This window comes from Carlito syrichta, unplaced genomic scaffold (genome assembly GCF_000164805.1).
Source record: "Carlito syrichta isolate Samal-C Ts95f unplaced genomic scaffold, Tarsius_syrichta-2.0.1 Scaffold314335, whole genome shotgun sequence".
Taxonomy (NCBI): domain Eukaryota; kingdom Metazoa; phylum Chordata; class Mammalia; order Primates; family Tarsiidae; genus Carlito; species Carlito syrichta.
The window spans coordinates 830,120-855,580 of record NW_007258431.1 but is presented as its reverse complement, the minus strand read 5'-3'; the positions used below and the strand labels follow the sequence as shown (position 1 = coordinate 855,580).

The 25,461-nt window shown below is 38.6% G+C and overlaps 1 protein-coding gene across 1 annotated transcript in view; it reads right to left on the bottom strand.

Moving 5' to 3' along the window:
* Positions 1–25,461, bottom strand: part of ENOX2 (ecto-NOX disulfide-thiol exchanger 2) — a 295,559-nt gene that overhangs the window by 37,634 nt on the left and 232,464 nt on the right. Inside the window, exons 6-9 of the mRNA XM_008071461.2 lie at positions 17,394–17,627; positions 14,905–15,117; positions 13,059–13,165; positions 4,085–4,199 (exon numbers count right to left, since the gene is read on the bottom strand). Of these exons, the coding sequence (XP_008069652.1) occupies positions 4,085–4,199; positions 13,059–13,165; positions 14,905–15,117; positions 17,394–17,627 (669 nt within the window). The remainder of the gene's footprint in view (positions 1–4,084; positions 4,200–13,058; positions 13,166–14,904; positions 15,118–17,393; positions 17,628–25,461) is intronic.

Here is a 25,461-nt window from a genome sequence, read left to right as displayed (position 1 = left end):
GGGGTGGCAGTTTGTGCTGATTTTTTACTTGCCCTCCTTCCTCTGATCTGCCCGTGGGAGGTACAGAGGTGGCAGGAAGGGTATTGAATTGTGGGGGAAACTGTCTAGCATTGCCTCATCAGTGCAGCCTTGTGGATATGGGGTAAGTCCTTTCCTCCAGTTCAGAGGCTTTCCCCTCCCTCTGAGACAAACGCCAGGGTATCTTGCTATCTAGAAGTTTTAACAGCCTCCTACCCAGCCCATGTGTCAGCAGGATTGGCAGTAAGCCAGGAGGGGCCCCATGGCTCTACTCTGGCACAGGTACTCTTGGGGGCAAGAAGTGTTCTCCTTTTGTCTGAGTGGAATTACCCCTTTCACAAGGGCACAGAAGGGAGGTAGCTGCTTTGTTGGTGGAGAATCAATATTTCTTCCTCAGTCTGCAGGTGAGCAGGGCCACTGCCTCCACATGCAGAAGTGCACCACCTCCTAGTTCTTGCCTTACTCTGTGGGAGGGTCTATCGCAGGGATGGTGGCCCCTTGAGGGCAAGCCAAGCCTGTAGCCCTGATCTGGGGTTACAATGATTGCTGGTGCTGCTGCTGAAATGTCCCTGAAATTGAAGTATCACCCCTGCTGGGGGCTGGACAGGGAGGGAGTGGGGATCGCCCATGGGACACAGACCACCTCCGTGGGGTATTTTGCACAGAGCCTCTCTGTGGGAGTACTGGCAGTCACCAGTGCTAGGGCTCATTGGGAACTGGGCTTCCCTGGGTTACACGTGGATCATACTGATGCCTCTGTCCCAATTCCAGCTCTCTGCACCTGGCCAATGTGGGAAGGGTGTGGAGGCAGGGGAATGGCCAGGGCCTGGGCTGTCTCTCTCCTGGCTGGGGCTGCAGAATCTTGCATAAAGTATATTTTTAAAAAGTTGATCCTTTCACTCACCCCTTCCTTCTCCAAGAGTGTTCTCCTGATCTTATGAAGGGGTCACTTCTAGAGGTGACTGAGGCTTGGAGCTATCTATCCTCTGCATTCCCAGGTGACTGTCCAATAAACCTCAGACTTGGGTTTTCAGGTTGACCTTCAAAGTCCTAGGCCCACTCCTCTATTTAGATTTCTTTGCTGAGAGTGGTAGTCTGAAATGCCTTCAGTCTGCTATCTTGGCCCTCCCCCTTGGTAAAACTCATAGGGTGGAACAATTGGAGAAGGAGGGTGGGTAAGGAAGAAAGCCATTTGATACTAAGGAAAGAGAAAACTGGCCAAAACAATGCAGGAGAGTTAGTCTAAGTCAATGTTTTCCAAATGTGCTACCTGGACCACCAGCATCTAAAACATTGAGGATGTTTGATATAAAATGTAGATTCCTAAACTACATTAAAGACCTGCATCAGTCTCTGCAGCCCAGAAATCTGAGCTTTTAAAGGTAAGCCAAATAATTCTTAGGTATAATAAGTCTGAGAACCACTGGTCTAAGTGAAGGGGAAAGAAGAAAGATGCTGAAAGGAAATAGCTGTTCACATATTTACTGGGTATAAGTACTCTCCATCATGACTAACTAAAGAATGAAATAATTTCATACAATCATGATTTGCTTTGATATGATTCTCTCTCTTCAACACATTGCTTTGAGCATGCAGTCCTTTCTTCCATGGCAAGAATATTTCATGTGCTGCATCATAAATATGGGCTGGCTAAAGTAGAGTCTTGAAAAAAAAAATTTTTGTGACACTTTAAGGAAACATAGCTGAGACTGCGAGGCTGGTTTCACTTTCTTTGGGAAGTAAAACCTAACCAGAAACATGCTATAGGTTCCTGGAGTTCAAGTTTGGTAGCATGAAGAGAGGAAAAAAAATAACTTTGAGATCCAGTTGCTTAAGCTTTTAATTGGAACCATGAGATAGCTAAAACATGCACCTGCTTTCGATAAAAACTGAGGACCTTCTCACTGGCTCACATTGAGCAGGATTTCTGCAGTTGAGTACTACAGAAGTGAGATAACAGAATTAGATACGATCGAGGGGAAGAAAAATGCACAAAAGTCCTTGAATTAAAATGAATTGAAACCTTCTGGGAGAAAAGCTATTTGGTAAGCTCCATTAAGTCCATTGTAGATAGCTTTATTTGACAAAGCAGCATCCTGGCATGTGGAACAGGAAAGAAAATAGCTATAAGATGATCTGTCAGGGAGTTTCTAGTCTCTAAACGAATAAGATTCTGTGCAGTAGCCAATACAGTTTTTAACTCAAAAGAGATACAGAAGCAAAATGCAATTATATGACTCTAGTAAGTGCATTCAATCTGAATCTCCCATACACTCATCTCCTCCCCCAATAACTCCTCAAACCCAGCAATTTATCAAGTGGATGCTTAACTTATAGTTGCATTTATTCCTAGTAACACTGACAAACACTGCATACAATACTGTATATACTGAGGTGGAGACAATCATATAAGTCAAAGATTAATCAGGTATAAAACATCCTAGCTATGCACTTAAATAATATGAATTGCCCAGTTCTTATTAAACTCTTTTGTTTATTTTGGCTATAAATTTATAGTACTTATTTGCTGTAATTAGTTCACTATTGTGAAAATGCTAACTAACCACTGATTACAAAGGGTATATTCAATATATATAGCAATTTGTATGTTTAGGGCTCTGATACTTGGCAAAAATAAAGGAAATTCAGGTGTAATAACTAATAGGTGTCTTTTAAAACATATGAATTGGTAGGGTTTTTTCACTTGGGAGTTTCTGTTCATAGAGTGAAGATTCTAAGAACACTCAGGTGGCTACAGAGCTGCTGACTTCAATGTATAAATGCCAGAACTATGTCATTCAGATTTGAATTATGATCACTATCTCGCATACACACACACACACACACACACACACACACACACACACACACACACGTACACACACAGCAGGGATAGTATACCACTACATTTCCAATGTCTAGCACAGTGCTTGGCATGTAATAGTTATTAAATGAATGAATGAAAACATTTAACTATCATAAAATCCCTGTTATATGGTTTCTATAATGAACTTCTTACAAGTGTAAAAGCTGAGACTCAGTGGGGGAAGAAGTCCCTCCTAGCTCAAGAAGGACAGAATTGGAACTAGAAAAAAGTGTTTTAACTTTAGGTCCACTGTTTTTTCTACTGTACCTTCCTACAATCTAACTCTTGATTGTCTGGAATAATTTTCCTGAAAAGATGAGTTTTCCAGCTGGTATTTTATTCTTTCCCATGGTAATCTATCCAAAACAGTTTGTCATGACATTGAAAGGTAGGGTGTTGCCCTTTTGGTCTCACTGGGGACTTGCATCACAGCCTCTGTTTCACAGTGAGGTCTTGACTACACCAGGTAAGAGCAAAAGCCTTTACTTAGACAACTGTTTGTGGACTCCTGTTTGGTTCCCAATATGCCCCCAAGTAACTGTACCAGAAGGCAGCAGATAAATAGACTGTCATATGTTATAGATATTTCCTCTTAGTTTGCAAATTCTCTTTTAACTTTGCAACTTTTTTATAGAAATATTTAATATATATGCAGATACATTTGCTAAAAATATAATTTCTATCTTTGGAAGGTTTCACCTCAAATTATATAACCAACTTTTATATTTCCCATTATTTCCTTTGCTATGTGTATTTTGTTAACACTGGAACTTTAAGACCATCTGTTATTACTTTTGGTATAAGGTATACGTGATATAAGATTCTAACTTTCTTGAAAGGTTGGCTCGTTATCTATCTATGCATATACTGTCTTATGGTTTCCACTGCAGAATATATGATTGATAAATCCAAACAAAATATAGTACAATGCTGCCTAGATGCCAGCACTTTTTGGAAAAGAAAATCCACTTTTAATTAGGCACTTCGATGGAAGATGGGAATAAATGAAGACCACAGAAAATCCTGTAGCCGCAGGGTTTATACTCAGCCAGTGTATACTTAATATGGTCTACCAATTATTTCTAGCTGGCATTCAGGTGTATAGGTTGATGACTATACCTTACTGGGTGTTAAAGGTTTGAAAATATTGTGCCTGCAAGTAGACGTTTGTTAAATAAAACAAAATAGAATGATCTTTACCTGATTCCTCAGTTTCTTTAGTTTCTGTAGTTTCTTCTATTTCATCATCAGACATTTCCATTTCTTCCTCTCGCCTAATTCCCATTAATTCATCATTATGAATGTTGCGAATTTCCTAAAATATAAAGATGTGCTTTTTTTTAGCTGGGAAAGCCTTGAAAACGTTGAGGAAATGAACAGAGATAAAAATAAAACAGCTTTTTTTTGACATACTAGGGAAAAAACCCCCTCAGAATACTCTTAAGGTAAAGAGGCATGTAGAGATGGGAACAGTTTCCTAGACAAAGGGTTACACCGTTTCTTGCATTAGGCTTTCTTTCCAGACCCAGAGCTCTGACAGTCTATGATTCTTGTATTCCTCTTATAATAGCAAATACTTTCAGCCACGAAAGACGCTTTATCTCTAATGTGAATTTCTAGACTTTCCCTTAAGGGTTCTGTCATTTTTGCTTTTCCATGTTGGACACTTTAATTTTGCTGCTTGTCATCCTCTTCCCTCTCCACTTATAGTTTTACTCATCAGAACTCTTAATTGAGTTTTTGCAGTTTCAGAAGTTATAGCAATACTGAGCAGTCAGGGGTAATTTTCTACCAGGCCTATCCTCCCATGCATAATAACTATAATTTTTGGACAAAACACAAAGTAAAACCCATAACTACTTGACAACACTAGAGAATGAACAAAAACAGGCATATTCTAAAGACGAGCTGACACTTGGAAGAAGGGAAGAGCATAGGGTGAATCTCTGTTTTTATTTTTTATTTTATTTATTTATTTTTTATTTTTATTTTTGAGTTGGAGTCTCACTCTGTCGCCCAGACTGGAGTACAGTGGCATGCTCCCAGCCACCACAGCCTCGACCTGCTGGGTTCTGGTGAGCCTTCCGCTTCAGTCTTTCAAGTGGCCGGAACTACAGGCGCACGCTACCACGCCCAACTAATTTTTGATTTATTGTAGAGATGAGGTCTCTCCAAGTTTCCCAGGTGGATCTCGAACCCGTGGGCTCAGGCAATTCACTCCCCTCGGCCTCCCCAAGTGCTGGGATTACAGGCTGAGCCACCAAGCCTGGCCGAATCTCTGTTTTTAAAGGGCCTTCTAGTCTGAGGGTGGATCAGAGTTAGCACCTTACAGGGTGACTAAATTTCTCATAGAAAACTCAGTCTTTATGGCCTAAAAAAACTTGAGAAGAGAGTTCATGGAAACCATAGCAACTGGAAAGTGAGAAGAGAATCCCAGAAAGGAGAGAACCAGGGGGAAAGAGAATGAGTGAGTGGGAGAGAACAGAAGCATCAAATTCTGTATATAAGATCTGTTCAAATGTCTGCATGACCTCTGAGCCAAGAAAACACAAGGAAGATTCCAAACAGCACATCTAAGGCTCAAAGAACTGAACTGAAAATTGAGCTGCCACTCAAGAGACGGAATTTCCAGCTTAAATTAAACCAAGTAAATTGACCATTAAAACAAAGAAAATGGAGTCAATATTCTTTGGAGGAACATAACAGAATCCAGAGTCTTCACGTCATCATATCCATAATAACCAGGATAAAGTACAAAATTAATTGAAATATAAAGAGCTAGGATAAGATGTCCCATTTCTGAGAGAAAAGATGATCAACAGAGACCAACTTTGAAATGTCCTAGATGAAGCAATTTAGCAGACAAAAAAAAAAAGCAGTCACAGCTACACTCATAATGTAAAGGAAATATGCTCATAATAAATGAAAAGACAGAAAATCTCAGCAGAGAAACAGAAACTTTTAAAAGGAGCCCAGGGTTTTGTTTTTGGTTCAAAAATAAAAAGAATCAGCAATTCTTTTGTCTGAAAAGAAAAAGAACCAAGCACTCTTTTTGAAAGTTTCTTTTTTCCAGTAGATAATCCTGAATTATACTTAGTTTCTAAATTTCATTTTAGATTTAACAAGTACAAGTGCATGTTTGTTATATGGGCATCTTGTGTACTGGTAGAGATTGGACTTCTGGTATCCCCATTCCCCAAATAGCGAATACTGTACCTGACAGGTAGTTTTAAAACTCTTGCCTCCCTTCTCATTTCCTCCCTTTTTAGGTCACTGGTGTCTATTATTTACATCTTTATGTCCACGAGTGCTCACTGTTTAGGTTCCACATATAAATGAGAACATGTGGTGTTTGGTTTTCTGTTTCTGAGTGAGTTCACTTAGGATAATGGCTTCCAGCTCTATCCATGTTGCTGCAAAGAACATGATTTCTTTCTTTTTTTTATTCCTCTGCTGAGATTTCCTATCTTTTCATTATATCATTGAGCACAGTTATAATAGCTGCTTTAACTCCTTGTCTGATAATTACCACATCTGAGTAATTCTCAAACTGAAAAATATCTGAAATAAAAATAACTAAATGAGCACACAGAATAGAGATGACAGAATAAAGAGAAAATTTGAAGAGAGAACAGTACAAACATTCAATCTGAAGAACACAGGGAAATATATATATCAGAGTCCCAGAGACTTGTGAAATTGCATCCAAAGGTCTAACATACATGTAAATGGAATCCCAGAAGAAGATGAGAGAGAAAATGATTTTTAAAGATTCAAAGAAGTAATGTCGAAGATTTCTCAAATTTAATGAAATAAATTATTTCACATATTCCAAGAGCCCAGTGAACACCAGACAGGATATATGTGACAAAGTGTGTCTAGGAACATCATAGTCAAACTGCAGAATACTAAAGATAAACTCTGGAAAGCATCCAGAGAAAAACAATATATTATATAGAGGGGAATAACAATGTGAATACTCTGAGTTCTTTTAGAAACCACAAAAGTCAGAAGTTAGTGGAATAATATCTTTGAAGTTCAAGAAGAAATAAAAATATCCATTTATTCAGAATTCTACATTCCGAAAAAATTCTTCTAAGAATAAAGATGAAATATATTTTCAGGCAAAAGTAAATGTAAGAATTCATTATCAATAAACTTGCGCTATAGAAAATGCTGTAGAAAATTCTTCAGGCTGAAGAGAAATGCTACCAGATACAAACACAGATCTTCAGAAAGGTATGAAGAACATCGGAAATGATCAAAGTTACACTGGATAAGTCATTTAAAAACAAACTTAAGTGTAAGTATTATGTATTTTGGAGCACCTTGAAACTATTTAGAGGTCATTTGATGCCTGACAAAGGATCCTCAGCACTGAGTGAATTATCTGACTAAGTTAGCCCCTACTGGGAAATATCCAAAGTTGTCAGGTGAAATTGCCTCCATTTAGGGGGATTATATATTTCAAATAGTTTTTTAAATAATTAATGCTGATAGTTATTACTTCAGCTAGTATCCTCCTTTTTCATTCATTTTATCAGGAAAAAATGATTTCTATCTTAAGTTATCACTGAGAATAAATAAAAGACCCTTTAACAAATGAGCTATTCATTATCATCACTGATAGTTAAGAAGTAGTAAAAAAATCAGATGCTAACATAGTATTTCCCATGTGCTGCAGGGACAATTACTTAAAGTAGAAGAAAATAATGACTTGCTTGAGAAAAATGAACTTTAAAGGGCTGTGTCAAGAGAGAGATTTGCTATGTCTTATTCAAACTCAATGCACAGAGAACAATAAAGAAATTTCTCATTTCTGAGAATTCATGCTATTTCAGGAGCCTGATTTTCAGTTATCATCAAAGAGGCGTTACTGAAAAGGTGATTATAATGAGGTCTGATATTGGCAAATTCAAATATTGTACAACTTACAGCAGCAGGAAAAGTCATGGCTTTCTGGTTGCCTTAACAAAAACGTAGACTATCAGAGAATATAAGCAGAGATCAACTCTCAATGTACAAACATGTCACCTAACCCTGGGAAAGTTATTGTGTTTCTTAGAAGAGGAAATTGTGCTCCTTCTAGGAAAATGTCCCAGGGCAGGAAGATCTGAGAACTAAGACATGTCCTGTAGCTGCTCAGCACCCACAAAACTATTTCTGCTCCCAGTTAGGCAAGAAAGCACAATCTCTTCTTAGAAACATAAAAAGTTAAATAACGATGTACTACAGCTTATCTAGAGGTCTTTTACATCTTTAAAAATCCCTAGATATATAACAGACCTATGGGCAAATTTTACTTCAATGTCTCAAAACTACTTCAGGAGCAAGAATTACTTTAGAGTTGCTTTAGCAAAATGAAGGTAAGAAAAACTAAGGGGAAGGGTTTCATAGGTTGTTCAGTTAGTCAGGCAAAGTGGCAGAACTCAGAGCCCTCTGTCTACTAGACAATCCTTCTTAGCTACAAAGAAACTCTGGGTTATCATTTTTTTCTTCTATAAATACCCAATACTATATCACATGGATGAGATAAAGCCAAATAAAACATTAGAGGTTATGAGATACCATACTAAAGTTAAGGGGAACATTTGGTCAATGACAGTACTCCCCTCAAAAAGGGAGATTTTAATTCTTTGAAAATATTACCATTAAAGTACTTGATATCTAAGATATTGTTTTCTCCATTTTCTGGTTAGATCAGAAAAGCACGACTTCGGGGAGCAAACCCTAACAAATACCTCCCAAGTGAAGGGCTAAAAAGTGGCATGGACCTGAGGAAGGCACCCTGCCTAGTTTGGACATAGGTGAAGGCAGGGGGAGGCTCTGAGTTGCTGAAGTGAAGACAGCAAAGAAAATATCTGCCCCCAGATTTGCCCCATTTCCCATTCTAACATTTGGGTTCAGTGCTGAATCCAAAAGCGTGGCAAGGGCATATAGAAATATCTTCTAGCAATTTGCATTTGTAAATAGCTACCTGAAATTGACAGGGTCATATCACTGATGGACTACATTCAAAAAAGTAAGACAGCCCTTCTAAAGTTTTTATACTACTCTCTTGCCCACAGTAGATCTATGGTGTTTTTCATTTCGACGGTGGACTGTTAGTGATTTCTGAAAACACATTATAATGACTTTGAGTCTGTTCTAACAAACAGTAACTTTTTCTGAAGCTTAGAAAATAACACACTACTCCACAGTGGAGGACAAAGCACTTTTATACAGAATAAAACTGAAACTCAAGACAGGAAAATGCATGAAAAAAACCACTTTTGTATTAGCTGACATTTTTGATTTATCATAAAGTAAGCAAATTACATATTAATTATCTAACTACAGTTTCACAACATTTGTATGGACTTAAATTCATCTGATTCATGTTTTATGATAGGAACATTATCCAGAAGATTAAAGTCCCCTATTAAGTGTAACAAAATTTTACTTACCTGGACTTTCAACATTAACAGGAAACTTGGCGGGGGGAGGGGTCGGATGAGGGAATGGAAAGGAGCAGAGGATAGGGAGATAGCTTTTATACTTATGTGGACGTTTGATTCTGAGATATAATTTAATACAATGAAGCAAAGCACAAACTCAGGCTCTTAATTAATGTCTACTGTATGACACAAAATGGAAATACAAGTTAGGTTGATCCAAACTGTGTTAGTGTGTTTTTGATGGCTGAAGACCATAAGCTGAGATTAGTGCAGATGACTCCTAAAACAAGGGTATGTGGATGACTTGAATATCTATCTGCAAACAGTTCTTCAGAGTTTGGAATGGAAGGCCTGTAAATCTAGAGAGAAAGTTATTTTAGCAATCACAGTATTTCATTTTATAAGAATACTAGCAATTATCAAGTGCTTTTTCCTCTGGCTCAATGGCATAAAACCTCATTGTAGGGAGGATGCAAGGTGGTATCTCCTAGTGTTTATTGCTGTGGCTCTAGTTTTTAATACATCAAGTTTTAGCTGCTCATCTAGACCAGCTTGGGAGAATATGTAGGTTTTAAATGATTCTATTGAAAAAGAATTCTCACAACACAGAAAACTACCAGTAAAGTCACTGTAGACATTAACTTTTAGCAAGGGGAGGCACTTTAGCCTTCTCTTACAACCCTTTGCAATTGTATTAGCAGGAGCCTCACACACATATAAATCAGGAAAGCAAAGCAATGAAAAAGACTCATTAGCAAGCTAGTCTGCATGACATACGCTACCAAAGTTAGTGCCTAAGCTCCCTGAAGGTGGGACTTTTTCTTCTTACTCCATAACTTCTCTCTCAGCAGAGTAAGTGAATAAGTACTTTGTGTCATAAGGAAGTCACTGGCTGACCTGTTCCCAAAGGCAACTGGTAAAAGGGCTAAATGTCAGAAACTTCCACCTTGATGAAACTCTTGATTTATGAGTTGCAGCTTCAATATCTAAGTCACAAAAAAGCTAGTCTAGTTGATGAAGTTTTTGAGACACTCTAATTTTCAGTGGGGTGCTAAGAGGCAACAACAATTTAAGAGGACAGTTTTTTCACTTCCCACAGGATACCTCATTTCAGTCCTCAGAGTTGCCTATTATCAAGTGAAAGTTTACAGAGAATAAAAAACCAAACAAGAACAAAAATAAAAACAAAAAAAAAACCCTCTGACTTAAAGAGGCACATCATAAAGTGGAAGACCTCTTTTATATTTAGGGAATGCAATGCCAGAGGAAGGTCATGACCTCTGTTCTACTCTCAGTTGTTTTACTTATCAAGATTGGGGTATTCACAGTGGACCTTCATTTAATCCGATCAAACAGGCAGAAAGCCATTTTTGAGGTTTCTACAAAGTCTACACGGCAAAGTATGAAATGTAGTTCTTGGCTAGTCCCACCAGTCATGTACTTTATTCTCATCACTCTGCCAAGGAAGTTCTGCTACAATATTGGGTAATAAAGCTCTCCATTCTCTACAGGCCCAGAAAAATGTCCAGCTCACTGGCACAACTATCTTTATTGTGAACCTAATTAAACTCAAGTATACACCCACCAGATAGGTAGGCTTGATATAACACCACAGAGCCTTGATGAATAATGTTGATGGGTAATATTTTATTGCAATGTAGTTTACAAAAGGACTGTGGCCTAGGCAAGTCAACACTCCAACCAGAAGCTCCCTTTCTCCTATGAAAAGGCAACATCGTACTGGCAGGGCTTCCCTCAAAGGATGGGGTAGTTCACAGTTTCTTCTAACCCTTAAGAGGGATACAAGTCACCTGTGTATTGAAGGGAAAGCAGGCACTTAATGCCTGTGCTGCTTTTCTATAATTACAAGACACATTGAGCATTTTTCTCTCAACCTTTATTCTTTTGAACTGAAGAGTCTGGATATTTGATACTAAGTGTATGAAACGCCACTCCTCTTTTTGATCACTTTTGTTACCTTTCTACCTCCCTGACTGCAAAGGGCATTTCATCCTGTGTTGTATGTCATAATGCCTGAGACAGAGAAAGTGATCAGTAAACATTTGAATCACAAAGTTGAATTCTGTTTGTTGAGGGTCAACAACATGAGGTAGCCCTGGAATTCTACAATCGTTTTGTACCACAGTAAGAGAACAGCTTCTATTTTTTTTTTCCTATTTTGTCTTCTTAACAAAGACAAATAAACAAAAAACTAAGTAAAGATCCTATTGGCTTTTTGACTCTATCAACCCAATAAATGGATGTCTTCAGGGATTTCTCTCTAGTGAGTCTCAGGTCCCTTTGTTGTGCCAGAGTTGAAGCTCAGAGACTATCAGTTTATGAACACGGTTTGGTTTATTTTCCCCTAAATACTCTTCATGGTTGGCTTTCAAATTGTTCCCATACAAACTATCTCATATGTTTTCATGAAGGACAAAGAGAATAGATTACTATCTTTATTTTATAGATTAAGAAACAAAGGTCCATAAAGGTTAAATGATTTGCCCAAGACCACAAGGTAGTTTGTACCAGAGATCAGAGTGAGAAGAATAATTTGTAGTCCACTTGTTAACTTTGTAATTTTGTGTAAGTCACTTAACATTTTTTGTGTTTCAGGTTTTTTATGTATAAAACATGAATTCTATACCTATATCCTTACGAAGCTGATAATAATAAATTGATGTAATACTATTTACTTTTTCAAACTGTTTACACATTTATTAACTCATTTAGTCCTATAAGACTAGTTTCATTATCTCCAGTTTATAGATGAGGAAATAGAGACTGAAAAAGGCTGAATAACTTGCTCGAAATCACACAGCTATAATGTGTCAGGGCTGAGATTTGAATTCATGTCTGACTCCAGGTTCAATATTCTTTCCACTCCACCATCTAGTGAGGCCCATACAGGTAAGAAAACCAATGTGGAAGTACTCTATAGATGTAAATGTCTTATAAATGCTACTAAAAAGTTAAGGAAAATGAAAGCTAGCATTGATAGATATAATGGGACTGCTACCGGACTGGCAAAGAGGACTCAGAAATGTACTTGAAAAAGTTGCTGCATATATGGATTGAAAGTATCAGAACTGGATAAGAAAGCTGCCCCTAGGGACAAAAGAACTTGAGGAATATGCCATTTGCAATGGCAGATCAGTGAAACTTCCCATCACATATATTTCAGTGTTATGCTAAAAAATGTCACCTAAATACAAGCAGAGAGATGTGTCAACCTTAACCTGAAATCAGAGTCCTCTGTTACCTTTAAAGTTGCCACCTATAAAGATCACTAGATGGGTTTGATAAAAGAAGCTCAGAAATTTCAATGCTCCGTGTAACACCAGGTAACTTCCAGCCTCAACTGTCAAGACATTCTAAAAAATGTAAGACAGCCCTAGTATTACTAACATTGGAAGTATAGGTCAATAATTATCGTTGTACCTAAAACTAGCTAGCTTAGAAAAGTAAACTTGTAATTAACCCAGTTACATTTTCACTACTAAAGTTTTCATCCAGCAGAACGCATTCAAGATAACACATGCACATGTATTACCCTTTTGACAGCAGGTGGTCTGGACACAGCAACAGGCTATAGAACATGCCTTAGTGTTTCATTAGGGCCTTATTGTGACCATGGGAGCTTGGCACTATTTAATTCTGGCTAAACTCCAAATCAGTAACTTGCTAAAGAAAGAAACTGTCCCCCTGAGGGGCCGCTAGAGTAAAAAGTTACCAACCTCAGCTTGTTTGCACCAAACGCTGATATTTTTACGTTGGGCTTTTGTGAAGTGGTCCCATGCCTTCTGCTTGGAGGCGGAATGGTACACAGCCACTATCTGCTCAACTGCAGTGTTGAATCATCAGTTGGATCAGGCCAGAGTATCATCCAGGGATGGCAAAAGAGAGGGGGAAATAAATAAGATAAAAGAGAAGCATCAGTCTTGTATCTTCTTGGTATGACACTATACTACGCTGTTGTTGTGCTTGGAAAAGGCTACATGCATTGGAGTACTCTGATATCAAAGGGGCCTCAAAGGATGAGACATCATTAAACAGAAAGAAAAAAAGGGAACTCCAGAAGTTTGGGGTAAAATAGCAACTAAGGTTTTAATATGAGCAATGTGTATGCATGTAGGCAGGAGAGGCAAGAGTTGTAGTAAATGTTTTAGTTTAGTATTTAGTTTAGCACTATTGACCCCACACAGAATAAAGCAAAGGGCAAACTGTACCAGCAAATTTCTACCATTGGTTCCTTCCATAATCTAGCCCTTGGAAATAAGCTTGGATGCTTCATCAGAATTTATCCTTTTACTATTCCGAGGTATGTTTAACCAGAAATATCATATCAAAACCTATGATGGGTTGAATCTCTTTTAAGTCTACCTAGATAGACTCATTGACTGGAGAAATACAAGTTTTATGGAAGAATACTGTGTATGTGCAGTCCTAGAGCATATTTTTCATGGTCTCTTAAAATGCCAAACAGAGAAGTGTGTACAAATATTCTGGGGCTTTATCCTAACCGGTTCAAGAGAGCGGAAGCTTAGGATGTTTTTGAGAAATAAAAAGCAACACAGGAGCCCCTGTCTGGCTGGGTATTCACAGTATGAAAATCCAGAGGTGTTATTTTTTCTTTACAGCTCTGTTTGCACCCTGTATACTAATGATTTAAGGATTTCTATTCCTATGATGCTTGCTGCTCTCTTTTTCTGCTTATTCTTAAGTCCTGAAGACATGTGCTTTCACTTCCTAGATTTTATGCCCATATATACTTTCAAAATACAAGTGGCAAATGGAACAACTCCTCCTTAATCCCAATTATGTATGAGTCAAGTATGGGAAGTCAAGTATGGGAAGAGTAGACCATAATTGTTTAAGAGCAAAGTCATAAAATTGCACCCTTATTTTTAAGGTGAATGCAGTTCCTTACTGAAAAGGTTTGAGTGCATACTTTTACAATATGGTGAACAAAAAGCATGACTTGAGAATGTATTTGATCTAGCTCAGCTAAGAGACCCTAGATAGGTTTGGAGTGATACTTCTTTTTGAAAATGGCTATTTTGGTGACTTCTCATCGCATCCCAGTATCTATGACATCCAGCAAAGGTAGTGGAAGAAAGGAAACTAAACACAAAATGCAGAAGTAGCAAATTTGTTTTTTCTTCAACCAACTTAGGAAATATAATTACATTTATCATTAAAAGCTTATTACATGACAGTAATGATGTAAATCTGAAGAAAAGCAGTTTCAAAATGCTGACGCCACATCGTAACTTCAGTAATAAAATATGCAACCCTCCACTGAGGCCTGGGGCTGTAAAACTATAAGATGTGGCCTAAGTATCAGTGTTTCTCAGGAGTTGAAGCAGATATTCCAGAGACAATGAAAACAGGAGGTGCCTATTTGTAGCCTGTGAAACTGAAGCTTGGGCATTTGGCAATAGAAGAGCACAAGATAGGGAGGAAGAGAGCCTCGGTTCTTGACACAAGATGGCTCTGTAGGCATGAGTTCCTGTGGAGAGCAAGTGGTGACTAAGTGAAGTGCCCTCTCATCCTTCCAGTAGAACTCTAACTTCCACTCACATTGAATGAGAATGCCAGAAAGAGCCTGCTTGAACTTCTCCTTTGCTTCTTCCATGTCTTTCTCATGAGTAGCTTTCTCATTCACCAGGCGGCGGACATGGCTGTTGGCTGACTGGATCATGGAGTAGAAGTTGTTGGCACTGCGACGGTTTACCTCTCCTCGCTCTATCCAAGTGAGCAAGGTCTGTACGGCTTCTGAGAATTTGGAATCATCTGTAAAAGTAAAAAAAGGATTTAGTTTTAGAATAAGGCTACCATGGCCTTTTGGCAGTTGTGGTTAAACAAACTGCCAGGGATGAGGAGCCATACATGCACATATGTGTGCATGCAAGCAGCAGGCAAGTAGACAGATCAGAGGAATGAAAGACTCAAAAGTTGTTAGATTTGTTGTAGTCTATGAAGGATTTTCAGAAAGAGAAATGTCACTTCTTTCCTCAACAAAAACTCCTCTGTACTGATATTATGGTTTTTCACATATCGCAAATTTCTTATCCTCTCTGAGTGTGTGTGTGTGTTTGTGTGTGTGTGTGTGTGTGTGTGTGTGTATGTGTGTGTACGTGTGTGTATGTATGAGAGAGAGAAGAGAAGAGAAGAGAAGAGAAGAGAAGAGAAGAGAAGAGAAGAGAAGAGAAGAGAAGAGGAGATATGAATTAGTGAGGGAACTTCAGAATTCTACAACCCTGTGTTTTAACGAAGAAAAGTAAACTTGAGACTTGAGACCTGAGTTTAATTTGAGTTTGACAGGAACTTTACCCTGGGTCTATGGAATTACAGTGTTAGAAGGAGTCCTGGAAAAAAGTGAAGTGGGTAATTCTTTAGGTATAAACACTTATATCTTTGACCTTTTATAATATCACTCCTGCATCCAATCCACAGTTCTAGGCCTTCCACTCAGTCCCAGTCACAATCTATTGTGATGCAATTCATTTTATTTTTATATTTATTCTCATTCTTTTTCTCTTGCCTGAGGAACTCTCCAAGTAGATTTGTGCAGCTACTTAGGAGTTATTCTCGGATTAGTTAAGATAGTAGCACAGCTCTTCCAAAGTTTCTGGTTCAGCTCCCCAGATGGCTACTTATACATTTTGTTGTTAGACTCCTGAGAGGGAAAGTCCATTAGCAACCACTGAAGTCCCATACTAGGGCTTCACATCCTTCTCTGACTAGAAACCCTTATGTCAAGTGGAAATTTGTTTTACCGCAATTTGATCTTCTTGCCTCTTTGCCTTTTTTTCAGTGCAGACATATAACAAGTGGTCAGTCGCCCTTTATAGCAGGCTTTCACTTCATCACTTAGATAAAGTTTTTATGTTGATGCTCAGTTCTTGCTTCTCTTGAGGGCCACAAAGCCAGCAAATTCATCTTTTTTAAAACTTAAAGTGATTTTTTTTGGTGTTGTGTATAGGCAAGTCTTGGAACTGGCATCTTATCAAACCTTTCAGCTTTTTCAGTTTTTCAAAATATATCATTTTTTCTGTGGATCTATTCTGGACTCTAGGTTTTCTGCTTATCCCTTACAGAAGGTAAAAAAAAATAAACCCAAAGGGATTTCTTAAAATTCTTAAATGTGTGAATCCCTTAGGCTACGTGGCACAGATGAGTAGTGAATGAGACCTATCTGGAAAGTAGAATTAGCAACATCTAGCTGAACTGGAATTAAAAGAATAGGGAAAATTCCTACCATTAGAGCTGGATTGGTGTCATCAATAAGATCAATTTGGTACCAGCATTCATTCAATAAAATAAACCATAGTCAGAAAATGAGAAAGACTGGATTCGAGCTACTAGGACAGGAGAACAGGCAGGGCAATTAATGTTAAATTAGTGAAATGGCTGGCAGCAAAGCAAGGGGAACAGGAATCAAAACTAATGGGAAAGTAGTCTGATTTAGGAATGTTTAGAAGTCTCCATAGTCACTGTGTAAAATAAATTGACCTTTTGAAGTTATTAAAAAAGTCTTTTTTGTAAGAGATAGTGGCTAAGTCCTTTAGTAATCTAAGAAGATTGTACACTGTGACTACTTTCTGGACCTCCATTTTCTCATCTTTAAAATGGTAATTGCACCAGAGTTTTTCAGGCTTACATCAAGTTCTATCATCTTGATTCACTCATTTGACTTAAAATTAAAACATAACTTGTATCCACTATGAAAGGGGACACATACAGGTCCCAAGTCATTGAATATACTTAAAATTCCCTGATGTGGAAAAGTGAGAAAAACCTGTTTCTTCCTAGTCACTTGTATCTGGAGAGAGAAATGTCACCCCTTGAGACAATGAAGGAGCAGAGTCACAGGTGACAGGGACAAATTTTCTGGTTCTTGAGTTATTAGGTACACTTCTCTATCTGTTAGCTTTCATCAAACACAAGAAAGGCTTAGAATTCATTAGTAGGAAATTCAAGGGGTAACTCAACAACACAATTGTAGTTACTAAACTTTCCTAAAGAAAAAAGTTCTTTAAACCATGAAGCTTGAGTATCTTCCATACCTTTTAGTTTTTCGGCAACAATGCTGCATTCGTGATCTGAATAGTGGACCACTGGAGGCGGGGATGGTGGGCGCAATCTTTCTTCTTCCATCCTTCTACGGTGCCGCTCCTCTCTAGCTAGCATACGCTGTTTACACTCCCATTCATATAGGTCATCTCGAGCTTGTGCGAAATCAACATGGAGCCGGCCTGTGTCCTTCTTGTCAGTGCTAGAGCCCAGGCGAATGCGGTAACCTAAGTTCACAAGATGGAGATGGAGAGAGAGAGACAGAGAGACAGAGAGACAGAGAGAGAGAGAGAGAGAGAGAGAGAGAGAGAGAGAGAAAGACCGCACACACATAAGAGAGAAATGAGTGTGCAACTGTTAATACCTTTCCAAGTTCAGTGTTTCAGATGTGACTGCAGCAGTTCCAAGTAACCATATAACCTCAAATTCCCTTTCCATATAGCACCAAGGGTTGAGAAGGCTTGGTGGCTCAGCCTGTAATCCCGTGCTTTGGGAGGCCGAGGTGAGTGGATTGCCTGAGCCCACAGGTTCGAGACCTGCCTGGGCAACTTGATGAGACCTCGTCTCTACAATAAATCAAAAAATTAGCCAGGTGTGGTAGCGCACGCCTGTAGTTCCAGCTGCTTGGAAGGCTGAGACAGAAGGATCGCCGGAGCCCAGCAAGTCAAGGCTGTGGTGGCCCGAAGCATGCCACTGCACTCCAGTCTGGGCGACAGAGTGAGACTCCAACTCAAAAAAAAAAGTGACTAAAAACTCTGGTGTCTTTAATAAATTCAAGAGTGTCAGTCATACCATCACATAGACTTGGGTAAAATTTAAATGTATTGACTTGGTATTTTAATCCCTAAAATTGCTTCCTAAAAGCACTTGGCAACTTTGAACCATATTTTTTTCTGAAAAAAAGTAAACATGATGGGGAGTGGTGTGAGACCTAGGTGACATGTAATTTGGGGTCCTTAAAAAAGAAGAGGTAGTGTGGTTGTAATATAGTGGTATAGGACTGGGATTCAGAAAAACAAGATTCAACTCCCTACCTCCCATTTTTATGCCAGCTGTACTACCCAAGTCATGTCTCTGAAAAAAGGGGGGAAAATTTTTAAGTACTATTTAAGTTTCAGGAGCTGAGCTAGATATTTCCACACATTTATCTCATTTCATTCTCAGCACAATCTTGCACAGTAAACATTTTACCAAAGAGAAAACTAAGCATCAGAGAGATGAGAGAGGTTAAGCAGCTTGCCCTGGGTCAAATAACGTAAATGCTAGAGCTGGGACTTGAAATCAGGATGTTAGACTCCAAATCCATTGTGCTTTCTTTATTCTAACCTGTCTCTCAAGAATAATACCCAACATAGACTTTTGCTTCTGGCAAAGATAGAGTAATAGGGATTAGATTTACCCTCCTCCCTTAAACAATAAAAAATATAAATAAAATATATAAAATATTTTTTAAGACACTGGACATCAGGGAATGAAGACCGTGTTCACTGAGAGATAAGAATCAAGTAAAGTGCTCCTTATGATTGTCCAGCGTATTTCCTGGAGAGAGTTTCAAACCTTAGCACAGGGAGGGGAGCTCAGAGCATGGTAGCCTTCCAAAGTTGAGGAGATTAAACTTAAACTTGGAGTCCAGGGAGACTATGGCCAATAGAGTCTGTAAGACTCCCAGAAAGAAGGAAGTTGCACAGAAAAATAACTTCAGAGATCTGCAGCGGTCCCTCCACTATTATTTAGCTGGGTATTAATGTCTGCGTGTGTGTGTGGGAACTACCTGAATATTAGCGGTAAACAATCCCTGGAGCTCTCACAGGGTTGGGAATAGCTCCTTTTCCCACCAGCCGCAGCAGGAAAACTTATATTCAGAGTGTCAGGCAATCAGGAGGGTTTTGTCTTAATACTGAAGAAAAATTAGACCTAGAGTAAACTCCTCTGGTCCTGCTGAACAAAGCCTAAGAAGCAAAACCTAATTTCCCAAGTTACTTAGCTGCATTATAGAACAAACCTAAAAAAAAAAAAAAAAAGAAAAAGAAAATGTGCCACTAAATAAGTTAAAATTTACAATGTCTGGTAGTCAATAAAAAAAAATTACCTGGTATGCAAAGAAGAAGGAAAATATAACCCATAATAAAGGTTGTAAAAATTAGTCAATCCAAATGGATCCAGAAGTGCCACAGATAATATAATTAATAGGTTAGGACATAAGAACAACTATTACGCTGGGCGTGGTGGCTCAAGCCTGTAATCCCAGCACTTTGGGAGGCTGAGGTGAGAGGATTGCCTGAGCCCGCTGGTTTGAGATCAGCCTGGACAACATGGTGAGACCTCATCTCTACAACAAATCAAAAAATTAGCCAGGCATGGTAGCGCACGCCTGTAGTTCTGCCTACTTGGAAGGCTTAGGCAGAAGGATCACTGGAGCCCAGCAGGTCGACACTGGGTGGTTGTGAGGGTGGTACCTTAGTTCAGCCTGGGTGATAGAGTGAGACTCCAACTCAAAACAACAACAACAACAACAACAACAACCCCAACTATTAAAATTAGATTTAACATGCTCAAGAAGTTAGAGAAAAGATTAAACATATTTAGTGGAAGCAAAATAGATATAAAAAGGGCCAAAATCAGACTTCTAGAGATTTAAGCTATAACATCTGAACTGAAGAAAAAAAAATTACTGGATAGGACTGTTGGCAAATTAGACATTGCATAAGAAAAAAATAATGAACTTTGGGGCTCCCACAGTCTGAGCATTCTACTGCTGCCTCAGCGTTCTGCCTGCCCCTGCCCCTCCTTGAGAGTTCTGCCAGTGATCTGGGGATCAGTCCATCTCTCCTTATCACAGCCAGCACCCAAATCCTGGGGACCTGAGAATAAGTTTGCTGGCCCAGTCCCAGACCAGTGATTCCAGGACTCATATACACCCTCTAGTGGGTCATCTAGGGGTCTAGGGATTGAAGGATTGCATAGTCCAGTCTACCACCACTGGCACCTAACCACTCTTCCCAGAGTCTGAGGTTGGGCTGACTCAACCAGCTGACCCCTCCACAGCTGACACCCACCCACATATATTGAAAGGCAGAGCCCTCCTCATCTCTACTTGAAGCAGCAGTGTTCCCACATCAGAGAACTAGTGAGCTACAAAGCTGTCTGTATAGGGCTGAGGGATGAAGTCCCTCCCTGAAGTCACTCCTGTAGAGGACCCCACTCAGGGTTGGTGTCTGGAGTCACTCCTATGGGTAACCCCTTTCAGGGCTGGTGCCTGTGCTCTTGAGCTTGGTGGTCCAGCTCCACTCAGCTTTGTCCCCCACCACTCCTGGTGATAGGGAACTCAGAGTACTAAAAATTCCACAGACCAGTCTGTTACCTATCTGAACAGCAGAGAGCACCTCCCAGTAAATAAAGATTAAGTACCTACCCATCTATTTCTGCTACAGTCAGCACTTACTGCCCTGGAGGTTGAACTGTATAAACCAGTACAAAATCTGCTGACAGAAATGCGCAGGGCTAAAGGAGCAAAGACAAAGGATCCTACCCAACATACACTAAGGCACACCCCCAAGGGGGAAAAAGTCTCACCTAAACAAAATCCAGCATAGGAACTCTGGCACCATGAGAAAAGAATGCTCTTTAGCAATGGATCCTAACTAAAATAAAAATTCTGAAATGACAAGATAAATAATTCAAAATATGGATTGTAAGAAAACTCAATGAGATCCAAGAGAAAGTTGAAAATCAACACAAAGAAATCAGGAAAACAATGCAAGATATGAAAGAAGAGACAGATATGTTAAAAATCAACAACAGAATTTCAGGAAATGAAAATGTCACTGAAGGAGGTACAAAATATAGTTAAACGCTTTAAAAACAGACCAGATTATGAAGAAGGAAGAATTTCAGAGCCTGAAGACTGGTCTTTTGAATTAACCCAGTCAGATGAATATAAAGAAAAAAAGAATTTTAAAAATGAACAAAGCCTTCAAGAAATATGGGCTTATGTAAAGCAACCAAATCTATGAATAATGGGCATTCCTGAGAGAGAAGAAGAAAAAGTAAAAAGTGTGGAAAACATATTTGAGGGAATAATCCAGGAAAATTTCCCTGGTCTTGCTAGAGATGTAGACATCAAATACAAGAAGTTCAGAGAGCACTTGGAGATACTTTGCAAGATGAACATCACCAAGGCATATAGTCACCAGACTACCTAAAGTCAGCATGAAGGAAAAAATTCTGAAAGCAGTAAGAGAGAAATGTTTTTCTCACCTGCCCAACTGGATTATAGGAAGATTGGGATCTTGGATGTGTGAATTTAGTAATACCTTAAAATGTAACTGCAAGCCATTATCCTAAGTGAAATCATTCAGAAAAAGAAAAGCAAATACTATATGTTTTCACTTATCAGAGTTAAACAATGAATATAAAGACGTAAATAATACACGGAGGGTGGAAGGGGGTGAAGGTTGAAATATTACCTATTGGGTAAAATGTTCACTATTTGGTTGATGGGTACACTAGAAGCCCAAACCTCACTACTATGTAATACAGCCATATAACAAATCTGAACATGTACCCTTGAATCTATAATTTTAAAAATAATGAATTGAAGACATAGCAATATAAACTATCTATAACATAAAGAAAAAGACTGAAAAAAAGAACAGAGTACCAGTGAAACAATTTCAAGGGGCTTAATATATGCCTAATTGGAGCACTGAATGAGAGGGGAGAGGGGTAGAAACAAAAAAACATATTTCAAGAAATGAGGGGAAAACAATTTCTAAATGTGATGAAATCTCACAGATCCAAGAGTTCAATGAACCCTAAGCATGAGAAACATGAAGAAAATTACACCAAGGCATTCATAATCAAGTTGCCCAATACCAGCAATAAAAAATACATTAAAAGCAGCCATAGACAAAAGATATATTATGTACAGAGAAATGAAGATAAGGATAACATGATATTTTTTGTTGGATACAATACAAGCAAGAAATTAGTCGAACATCTTGGGCAGGGGGAAGCTGGAACATAGAATTTTATGCTCAGAAAAATATCTTTCACAAAGAAAGGTGAAATAAAATCTTTTTCAAAAACTGCTGAAATAATTCATCAGGAAAAGACCTGCACTACAAAAAATGTTAAAGGAAATTCAAGCACAGGGAAAATTACACCAATGGAAGTTTGCATCTATACAAAGGGAAGACAAGTATACATAATGTATGATTCCATTTATATAAAGATTTAGAAAATGCACACTAATCTGATAGAGAACAGGTAAATGGTTGGCTGTGGGGAAGCGGGGAGGGATAGGAGGACAGAATTATAAAAGGGGTATGAAGCAAGCTTTTGGGAGTGGTGGACATATTCATTATTTTGATTGTTGGTGATGATTTCACATCTGTATACATATATAGAATATTATATAATTATATTTTTGAAATATGTGAAGGTCTTTGGATGTTAATTATTATAACTCAATAAAACTGTTATGAAAATATTACTTAGTAATACAAAACTGCCACACATTTTTAAAGAAAGTTTGCACAAGCAAACGTTTCTAGGGCCCTTTAGAGTTTACAACGCACTTGTACATCCATTCATCTTATTTAACCATCTGAGCCATCAACAAAATAGGACCACTAATAATTGCCTTGCCTATTCTCCCAGACTGCAGAGACGATCAAAGAACAGAATGATATGAAAGCTCTATCTATATAAACCCCACTGAAGATGCTATGCTATGGGGTGGGTACACTGTGAACAGTACCAGCTCCCAAAGGTGTTCCAACTCCAATGTAAAAAAATGATTATCTCCCCAGTTTCTACCCTCCTTTATAAGGAATTTTTGTTTGTTTTAGCTGCTTTCTTTTACAGTGTGAGATAACAGCCACACTATTCAGGAGATTGCTAGCACTTGTGCTCTTTCAAGGGCTAAGTCCAACTTTAAAGGGCCAAATTTAGTTACTTTCATATCACTGACCAGATCCCCTTTCCTTTGGCAGTCCTAAGAATGTTTCTAGGAGGTGGCTGTTAACAAATGGATGCTTTCTGAGAAATGTATCATCTTTTATGTAAAGCTATGCAGAGTTTTCTGAGACCTTTATGTTCTTATTAAAATAGTCTATTGTGAAATGGTCTGTTATCATTGCTAAGTGCTGTTGAATCGTTGGAGTTACATTCTACAGCACTTAACAACTGTAATAAGAGTATTTTGCATCTACCTCCTCCTCTCCTTCCCCATGTTACTAGCCTACTTTTTCAAATCCTCATTACCTTTTCCCTGACCTATTGCAACAGGCTTTTAACTGACCTCCTCTCCTTCTCCTCTAATACTGTTTTACACAAAGCTGTCGAATTAATCTTTCAGAAACAATTATCTTCCTTGTTCAAAAATTTCTTCAACAATTCCCTATTACCTGAGGAATAAAGACCCACTGTTAAGCCTTTCAGAATCTGCTAACAACTGATGTGTTCCCTCCTCCTTTTATGTCTACTTAATACACAATTCACTACTCACTGTTTCCTGAATGTTTTCCAAAGCTCACCACCTTTGTACCTTTGCTCATGCTGTGTCTACCCTCACTGTTCACAAACAAATGTTTTCTCTTTGTCAAAGACTTGGTAGAAAAGCTATCTTCCTTGACACCCCCAGCTAGGAGTCAGAAATAATCTCATTCTCCTTCCCCCCTTCCTCCCTCACTTCTCCTCCATGGCATTCATAGCTTTTAATCTTTTATTATTATTAACAGTGAGTGTGTCTTATCAGTGTCTTAAGTAATGCCTAGCACTAAATAATTTTTTTCTTTAATAAATGAATGTATGACTGCATATTAATCTTACATTCATTAAAGGGAAGAACTGGGTTTTACTCATTTTCTACTCTGCATCTACAACAGCAGTTTATACAAAGGAGGTGCCCAATAAGCATCTGTTATATGAATAAACATGCTGTCATCATAAAACGTCTAGTACTCAATTCTTCCAAACCATTACTCTTAGGCAGGGAAGCAGTTAATTGTTCTAAGCCCTTTCCAATTACTCTGTCTTCTTCCTTCTGGCATATTTGTCCATTTCCCCACAAAAAACAATATCGATTTAAAATAAACCAAAGATCAGCTTTGGAACTTTATCTTAAGACCAACTCAAAAGGCAAAAGAGGCTTCACTTTACAATACTCATGACTCAGTTGCCCTGCTATGTGTTTGAATACTTGTCTTCCCTAAAACCGAAGTTGAAATTTAATTCCCAATGTAGAAGTATTGAGAGGTGGGGCCTTTAAAAGGTGATGGTGTCATGAGGGCTCCACCCTCCTGAATGGATTAATCCACCCATGAATTAATGGGCTATCATGGGGATAGGACTGGTGGCTTTATAAGAGGCGAGACCTGAGCTAGCATGTTAGCATGCTTGGCTCCCTCACCATGTGATGTCCTGGGCTACCTCAGGACTCTACAGAGAGACCCCACTAGCAAGAAAGCCCTCACCAGATGTATCCCCTAGACCCTGGATTTCCTAGACTCCATAACTGTAAGAAATAAATTATTTTTCTTTATAAATTATCCAGTTTCAGGTATTCTGTTTCAAACAGTAAAAAATGGACTAAGACACACCCCAAATCTGAATTTTCACCATGAACAGGACATTTTATGCAAAGTAATTCTTACTATCTATATTCCAACCACAGTACTATATAAGTGACTGGAACTTCTGCATTAGACTAATGTTACAGTTGATAACTTAGTTCCTAGTCACTACACTTGCCCATACCTCTCAGTATATTTCTGCCCAGGAGTAATGCTTCTAAAATGTAAATCAGACCATGTCACTCTGTTCCTTAAAATACTATAGTGGCTACCAGAATAAAATTCTTTATTATAGTTTATAAGACCCAGCAAGATTTGGTATTGCACACCTCTCAGACTTCATTTCCCTCCACCCTTCACTCATTCACTATGCTCCAGTCATACTAACCTTCTATCCTCAGTTTGAACATGCCAAATCCATTTTCATCTCAGGGCCTTTGCCTTGCTGTTCCTTATTTTGGGATGCACCTTCCCAAGATGTTCA